An 8,625-nucleotide genomic window follows, 5' to 3' on the forward strand; every position below is an offset into this window, starting at 1 on the left:
ACGGGTGGAGTACGAGGTAATTTTTGGCCGAGGGCTGCTGACCGAGGATCATTTGGGGGACATGACATGACCTCAGATGCCCTTTATTCGCCAATATTGTATCACCCTTGGTGTATGTCTACGCCAACCTTTCTTTAATCGCCATCCTTACTATATGATGATCGGCATAGACCGCAGCGGAGAAGTCTCTAGCTCGATGCGCATCAGAGCAGGGTATCATCAGAGGCTCCGCCGTCATGGCTTTCGACACTTGATCGACATTCGACGGCGCTTGCCGCCAGTAGCGGCGGAACACCTTGGGGGGGGGGGGGGGAGGGCAGAGGGGGGGAGGCACTGCCGACTTTTGGTCCCATTCTTTCCATGCAACGCCCATAGGGCTGATGTTAAAATGCCAAAATCAAAGGGGGCACGGGGCCCCGGTGCCCTCCCCGTTCCGCCGCCTATGCTTGCCGCTTGTGCTTTACTAGCAACATGCAGTTGGAATTCGCCAACATTATGGTTCTCTTCACTCAAAGCAGCACAAGCCGGAGTTCTTTAGTGTATTGTTCATAATCCAGGAACGTTATACACTTCGGATGTCACGTAAACCATATCACATTTGTACAAAAATTCGCCTGCGCAGATGCGCTTGGTCGGCCACACATTGAAGAGGTGAACACTCCCAGGTACTTGAACGGCTCGTCTGGCACTTTGATATCGGACTGCGGACACCGCGCAATAATGGACAAATGGCACCCGTTCAGATAAGACGGCACGCTGTGCCAACTGTGGCGCCGTTTGATTTTCGATATTTCACGATGAGGATGGCTGTCGGATTCGGAGGCGGTCGGGGGAGCGCGGCACTGGTACACGCTGGGAGCGCGGCAGACAGTACAAACAACACGAGGACGAGCCACAGCCCTGTCAGATCATCCAGTGGTCCGGCCAACCCGCCGGAACATCCGCGGCCACACGGCGCGCCGGGCTGGGCCTGCGCGCCACGGCCTGACCGCTCGGACGGCACAGCTCACTGTAAGCTCGGTCAACACTCCGAATGCCCGCCGCACGCAATAGGAACTAGCCCATGCGACGCGTCCTTAAGAGTAAATTCGCATTTAACACATCTATAAACCAATTACGACGGTAGCAAAACCAATACATCTCTACAACTTAAATATTAATCACAAGCGTCAGTGATTAAAACATCCGTGTAAAAGGCATACTACTTACCAAACCACATGATTTCCTATATGTAAATGTCAGTAAAAACTAACAAAGCATGATAGGGATAAAACAATCAAATGTGGGACACGTATGGTGCTAAATAGTAAATACTAATCCGAATTCCGGTCATATAAACCATCACACTGATTGAAGATCCATCAAAACGTTCAAAACACGCTCTGTGTAGAGGCAGCGGCGGCGCCATTCCGAAGATGCTACCCCACTGAGCCTCGGCGGCCCAAACGGCGGTTAAAAGCGGCCCTCCCACGCATCGTCCCGCTGCTTGTTGGCCAGACGCTTCTTATCTGCGGACATACAGGAGACTGGTCAGACCGTGGGGGATTCAATTGGCACGAAAAACAGCCCACCAAATCGACACAGGATGGGCACAATGCAAAACCTGGCACGCGTGCTGACCGCGAGACTAGTGATACCAGCCGCAGTCTCACCCTTCCCGTCCCGGTCTCTGCCAGTTCGTCACAGCTCCCTCCCTGCTCGTCACAGTCCCTCCCGACTTCCTCCCTGCTCGTCAAAGTCCCTCCCGACTTCCTCCCTGCTCGTCACAGTCCCTCCCGACTTCCTCCCTGCTCGTCACAGTCCCTCCAGACTTCCTCCCTGCTCGTCACAGTCTCTCCCGACTTCCTCCCTGCTCGTCAAAGTCCCTCCCGACTTCCTCCCTGCTCGTCACAGTCCCTCCCGACTTCCTCCCTGCTCGTCACAGTCCCTCCCGACTTCCTCCCTGCTCGTCAGTCCCTCTCGGCTAACTCTCTGATCGTCACAGTTCCCTGTGCGGCACTGCCGTCCCGCGGCGCACCTTTAGCGTCACGCAGTTTGCGCTGCTCCTGGTCGCGGCGCTGTCGAGCGCGGCCGTCACCGGGCGCGTGCACGCCCAGGGCGGTGGCCACCATTCGGCCGGCGTGCAGCGCCGAGGTCTCCGGCCGCGCCCGGTGCGGCAGCTGCGCGTTGGCCGGCACCGCCGCCTTCTGCCGAGAGCGGGCCGTCGCCTTCGAGAGCGGCCGGCTCAGCAGCATCGGGTGGCACAGGCGCAGCGCCTCGGCCGCTGTCCAGGGGAAAGATAGCGGGGGAGGGGACGGGCGGTTAGCAGCACTCTGGAACCGTTCAATAGTAGAACGGAGCTGACGGAACCGCACCCGTGCAACGGGGCTGATAATGACAGGGAGACATGCCCAGCGGCACGAGCCAGCTGGTCCAACTGGACTACGATGCACACTAGGCATGGCTATGTTCCAGTGGCAAATTAAAAAAAAAAATATCAGCGGAGGTTGGATGAGCTTCGAGGTAAGCCGAACTAGAGGAGTCACGGGAACGTTTCTGCGAGGAAATCAGCTGTTTGCGGGCTCTTGGATGGCGATTTATGGTGCGCCATAATTCATTTTGAGATCAGCATTGCTTTCAAATAAAAAATATGAATAAATATTGACAATTACTATCCAAAAATTTCTTATCTTCCTCAGTCCCTACAATCATATCCTTGTCGCTCAAATCTAACGTACAAACAATTTGTTCGAATAACGTGCGCCAATATGTCTACGCAGAGCCTCATCCATAAATCCAACTTTCGTTTGGGATGAGGGTGGAGGCAAATAGTGGTGGTGAGATGTGGAATCGGGATGAGCTTAGAGGAGCTTGGAGGAGGGACGGGAACAATTTTTTGGAACCAGAGGAGGTTGGAGGAGCTTAGAGGAGGTTGGAGGAGCCACTGGAACATACCCAATGTCTATCGTTAGTCAGATGCACAGCAAATAGACGAACAATCGGCCTTAAAAAGCGAATGGAGTGAAAGTCGCGCTATTCGTATCTAATTTAACAGTGACAACTTTATGAGCGATGATTTAAAGGTAGTGTGCCAGCTTTCCTGGACCGTATGGAGTTAATGGCCCAGATAAGGAGAACCGGATTTTTAGAACTTATCCATACCTTCAAAACTCATGGAAACGTCTTAAATTCTTCAAATTTTGAGTACCCCAGTGCGAAATTCGCCCCGACGGGTTGTCGGTCGTACCCCAACCACATTTCACACCAGACATGTGCACGGATCTGAGACAACCAATCACGAAAATCGAGCTGATCATTAGATTGGCAGTCTTCAAGCATGCAATTATGGTGGAAAACATGGCTAATAGAAGCCTCTCAACGATCCAACTATTTTGCATGCCTTCAGAGTTTACAGTTCTGAGAAAAACGACAAAGATCCATCTCGGATCCATGAGCCAGGATTATGGATCCGAGATGGATCTTTGTCGTTTTTCTCAGAACTGTAAACTCTGAAGGCATGCAAAATAGTTGGATCGTTGAGAGGCTTCTATTAGCCATGTTTTCCACCATAATTGCATGCTTGAAGACTGCCAATCTAATGATCAGCTCGATTTTCGTGATTGGCTGTCTCAGATCCGTGCACATGTCTGTTTCACACCACTATGAACAATAAATGCACACACTGAAATCGCTATTACCGATATGCTCATCCAATCAAGTTTCGATAAACCCGTTCATCATCATCTCCTGCGGTTTCGAACACGCCTGTTAGGTGGTGCGGTAGACCGCGCCCAAAGCCAGGGCCCCGGTAACGTGAGGTAGCCGAGTCGGGGCAGCGTGCGCTGACCCAAGCCGGGGCCGCGCGTCCTCCCGGTGTCATGTGATAGCCCGGGGCTGCCCGCGGGGATGCGGTAGACCGCGCCCAAAGCTGCGGCCCCGGCTTGGGTCAGCGCACGCTGCCCCGACTCGGCTACCTCACGTTACCGGGGCCCTGGCTTTGGGCGCGGCTTCTGCTCATACTTTGTGGTGCGGTGGTGGTGCGTCGGGCCGCGCGCTCTGACTTCGGCCAAGAAAAATGCGTCAGCTGATCATTGTCATTTCTGCCACTTGCGTGTGGTGAAATGGGGTCATAACTTAAGAGACGGCTTTTTCATATCAATTATTTTACATAAAATCATATTTCAAACCATAAATAATGTTCGACAGCCAAATAAAAGAAACAATACCAATACAGGCTTACAGTTTAAGGCTCGACATTGTGTTGTCTACGATTAGACAGCTGATAACTCATTCCCGTACGTCGTAACTCTATAATGACCTTTGCTTATTGTCACATGTGCGCCGCATTCGCGATTGTTGCCGACGCCTGTTTGCAGGTCAGCCCACTACAGTTGTTATACATATCGAAAAACCGATAAACTTTTAGGCGAAAAAGGCACTATTCCAGGCCCATTTTTGATTTTCTTTGCGATATTAGGTAAAAACAGAAGCTTCTTATCCTAGGAAAAATAAAATGGGAAATCTTTCAAAGGTGGCACACTACCTTTAACGCAGCTCTTCACTACAATCCAGCCACCGAACCTGTCACATTTTGCAAGACTACATACACCATGCCAAGTCAATGCCGTCAAAGGTATCCTATATAGCCGTTTCCTAACGCGCAAAAAGCATAGCATACGGCCTGCACGACAGCTACCTCGCAGTAATTCGTCTGAGCGCCGGGCCCGGTAGGCGGATGGCCGCGCCGCGGTCGGACTGGTCGGACTCACCACACGCGGCGCTGGAGAACACGCCCAGCGCGTGCCGGTCGTCCACTGGCCGCACATCGAACCCACTCTTCACAAAGTCGGCGAACACCACGTTGAAGTCCTGCTTGCTGAAGCCAGACGGGAAGTTGTAGAGCTCGATGACGTGAGCGGGCAGGGACGGGTCTGACGGCGGCTCGTCGCCGACCTCGGGCCTGTCGGGACGGCGGGACCGGCCGCCGCCACCGCCGGCAGACGGTCGCCGCTTCACCGGACTGGCCGGCGCCTGGTGACAGGTCGGATACGGGTCAGACACGGGTCACATCGTCATTGGAGTAAGTGGTGAAAGAAAGAGGCAGGCAATACAAACAGACTTGACGTTAGTGCAGTGCAGACTAGTAGTGGTACACCTTTTCTTTAGAGCTATAATTTGCACTTTCCCTACGTGATCAAGGTCAACAAGCAGACTAAATGTGTTCGCTGAATAGGAAGTAGCTAACTGAATAACACGGAAAATAGTATGTATCCCATTATTTTTCGGAAATGACTCGCTCACGATGTCACAGGAAAATTGCTCCTTCGCACGATATAAACCCGTTACATGACAAATCCGTACAGGCCGGACAATACATCTCTGTCCCGAATCGCTAATCCTAAGCCCCTAACAAAGCCTGGCCTCCGTCCACCGCCGACAGCGGACATACCCACCTTGTGCTCCGAGTCCGCGGCCTCTCCGTCGTCGTTGAAGCGCCGCTCCCACTCGTCGACCTCGTCGGCCCAGTCGAACGGCTCGTCCAGACTCAGATTGAAGAGGCCGCTGAACGAGGCGGACGAGCGGCGCCGCGTCCGCTCCGGCGCCGGCGGCTCCGCAGAGGCCGGCCGCTCGGCCGCGCGACAGCCGGCCGGTTCCGGACCCTCGGCGTCCACAGCAGCGGGTACGGAGTCCGGGGCGGGCGCTACGGGCGCTGGGTCGGCGGGAGGAGCGGACGGGGGCTCCGGCGGTGAATTCATCACTTGAGAGGAATCTGGGTGGCTAGGCGGCGTCCGTTCTTCTGCGCTGGTGGCAAGAGGTGGCGCACGTGACACTGCCGACTGTTGTGTCACTGTTGCCGCTGAAGCGACGCCTTCTAGTGGTGACGATGTGGCCGGCGGGGATTGAGAGACGGCGGGCTGGGAGCCGGCCGACCCGGCACTGATGTGACCCGGTCCTCCCCCACTCCGCTCCGGAGATTGTCGAACAATGGCGCCCTGGACGTGGTGCGGCGACACATCACACCCAGACTTATTGGATATACCAGCAGGAGAGGGTCCCACGATAACCTTAGAAGGCGTCGGCGTCGGGCCACGCTCGTTATCCGCAGAGTCCGCCCAGCCGCGCTCTTTGGACCGGGCGCTGTGAGGGCGCCGCAGCGCCGCCTTGACCTCGTCCGACTGGGGCAGGACAGCGGCGGCCGGGCCGGGCGAGGTGGGCTGGCGTTCCCGCGGCCGGCCCCTGCCCCGTCCGCGGCCGCCGCCCAGCGTCACCTTCTCGTCGTCGGTGGTGTTGACCAGCTGTCCGAGGCTGTCGGTGCGCGCCAGCAGCGGGCTCGGCCGCACGCCCAGGTGGGCCATCACGTCTGTGGGCGACTGGGGCTCGCTGAGGGCGGGCGCGCGGCCGGCCGGTGACCCCGGCGCCAGCGGTGCGGACCCGGCGCCCTCCAGCTGCAGACTGGCGATCAGATCGGTGGGCGACATGGAGCGGCGGTCGGGCGCCGGTGATGGAGCCGCGGCGCCGCTGTCGCGGCCGCGCCGCCGGCGCCGCGAGCTGCCACGCCTTCCCAGTGAGGCTGTGCTGCCTGGCTCGTCCCCGGCGGGCGGTCGCCGCGGCGGGCCGCCCAGCGGCGGCGGCGCGGGACTCGGCCGGGAGTACGCCGCAGTCGGTGCCGGCGAGGCGACTCTCTGAGGCGTGTGGACGCCCCGGCCGCGTCCGCCGCCCGGCGGCTGGTGCGCCGGACTGGGCCGGTCCAGCTCGGGGCGCGGCGCCGCCGCCAGAGGAGCTGGACTCTCGCCGTCCCGCCGCGCCGGCGGCACATACACCTGCTGGAACCGGGGCCGGGCCGGGCCGCGCGGTGACGACGGGCGCGGCGGCTGGCCGCCGTCCCACGAGTCGCGGTGGTCGCGCCGCCAGGGCGCGTGTGACGGTGACATCGGCTCGGCGGCGCTGGCCGGCCGGTCCTCGGACTTGGAGCGCGAGCGGCGCCCGCTGCGCCGCCGCCGTCGGCCGGAGCGTTTGCGGGGCGACCCGGCGGGCTCTACACTGCCCTGTCGACTGGACGGCCGCGACTGACTCAGACTGTCGCCGCTCTGTCGCCACGCCCCGCCGCCGCCGCCGCCGCCGTCACTGGCCTGCTGCGAGAGTCGCCGCCGCGGGCCGGTCGGCGGACGGGCCGCGCTCGGGCTCAGCGGGCCCGGCGAGGAGGCGCGCGGCGGCGTGGCGCGCGCCCGCCACGAGGTGACTATCTCCGAGCAAATGGACAGGCCGGGTGACGAGGCGCGGTTGAAGCCGCTGCTGGCGCCGCCCTGCCGGTGTCGCGGCGGCACGTACAGCTGCTGCGGCGGACGGCGCTCGCGCCCTGGGCCCGGCTCGGCCGAGCGGCGCGCTCCGCCACCGAACGGCGACTGCCGAGGCCGGCCGGCCGTCTCCGCGCCCGGGCCGGCACCGCTGGCGTAAAACACGCGCGACGTTGACATCCTTTGTCAGCTCTTCAGTTCCTTCGAAAAGATACACAACTGTGAGACTTGTCAATGCTTCTCAAATCTCATGTGTGATATGTCTTGATTTTTTTATCATTAGATCTTTGATAAACCACAATCTCCATGCACTTGTTAGGCTTCAGCCAGCCAATGGTGATATCTGAAGAGAAAATTTTACAGTAATTACTAATTACTGCTGATGGGAGCAACACGACATCTGCTGTGGTTACTTACAACTTCACTATCATTCATGGCAAGAATCTGCAAAGGAATCATCACCCATCTGCCTTTTTTGGTGATTGGGACACCTTCAAATTTCAATGCATTCTCAGCTCCTGTTTTTGCTTAGTTTTCCATAACTCAACTGTAGGTATTCATAATCATAATAAATCATCCTTCCAAGGGAAAAATTTTGAGTTCCTGATCCTGGTGAGAAAGAAATTGAAATGAAAAGGATACAAATAACGAAAATATTGTGAAATTATATGCAAATCGCAAAATTCACATTACACATAGCCAAATTGCAAAACATGGCAGCACAGTTGACATCAAACAAGGCCTGAAACTTGAAGGTACAGCCCTCTGCAAAGTGCAAACTGCGTGGTAGGTATTCTTTTTTTCGACAAAACCGAGAATAACGCGGATACTATGCTATCGGTCACTCGGAAATCGTAACAGCAAGACGCGCGAGACTCTGCACCTTATATTGGCATTACCATCGTATATATTTTCCATCCAGTTTGGCAACAAAACCCAAAAGTTTATATTTGCCCCAAAAGCAAACTTTTGCATTTTGTTGCCACGAAAGGCATATACTTCGTTTAGTGATAGACCCAATCGAAAGAGTGGAGCATGGCGCATCTATGTGCGATGAGTTTACGGCTTTTCCACGATCAGGCAACATCCTCGACCTCATACTCACATCTGAGGACGACAGAATAGGGGACGTTATGGTCAATGCCCCTCCTCCGGGATGCGATCATTGCAGCATCCACTGCAGCTATGTTTTTTCAAAGACATAGAGGTGTCTCCAGAGAACTCGCACCGTCTGTTGTGGCACCACGGGAAATATGACATGATCAACCGCCATATAGCAACAATTGACTGGGACCTTGAGCTTCAGCCTATTTCAGTCGGGCAAACTGCAGGGAGGTAATCTAAAATAAGA

At 56.6% G+C, this 8,625-nt stretch overlaps 1 protein-coding gene across 1 annotated transcript; it reads right to left on the bottom strand.

The window, feature by feature from the left end:
- Positions 1 to 525: 525 nt before the first annotated feature.
- Positions 526 to 7,454, bottom strand: LOC122391215 (basic proline-rich protein-like). Its single transcript, XM_043384914.1, has 5 exons — positions 7,020 to 7,454; positions 5,433 to 6,803; positions 4,749 to 5,010; positions 2,018 to 2,263; positions 526 to 1,508 (listed from the first exon to the last, which is right to left on the bottom strand). Exons 1-5 carry the CDS (start codon positions 7,452 to 7,454, stop codon positions 1,453 to 1,455), a joined length of 2,370 nt encoding a protein of 789 aa, XP_043240849.1. The 3' UTR covers positions 526 to 1,452.
- Between the last annotated feature and the right edge of the window lie 1,171 nt (positions 7,455 to 8,625).

The sequence above is a fragment of the Amphibalanus amphitrite genome, unplaced genomic scaffold (assembly GCF_019059575.1).
Source record: "Amphibalanus amphitrite isolate SeventyFive unplaced genomic scaffold, NRLGWU_Aamphi_draft 000021F_arrow, whole genome shotgun sequence".
Classification (NCBI taxonomy): Eukaryota; Metazoa; Arthropoda; class Thecostraca; order Balanomorpha; family Balanidae; genus Amphibalanus; species Amphibalanus amphitrite.

Bases quoted from the DNA above. Each gene is read 5' to 3' on its own strand.
- LOC122391215 (XM_043384914.1), bottom strand. From the start codon at position 7,454: ATGTCAACGTCGCGCGTGTTTTACGCCAGCGGTGCCGGCCCGGGCGCG. The intron at 2,264-4,748 runs GTGAGTCCGACC...TCCCCTGGACAG, and splicing joins GTTCTCCAGCGCCGCGTGTG to CGGCCGAGGCGCTGCGCCTG. The intron at 1,509-2,017 runs GTGCGCCGCGGG...GTATGTCCGCAG, and splicing joins CAAACTGCGTGACGCTAAAG to ATAAGAAGCGTCTGGCCAAC.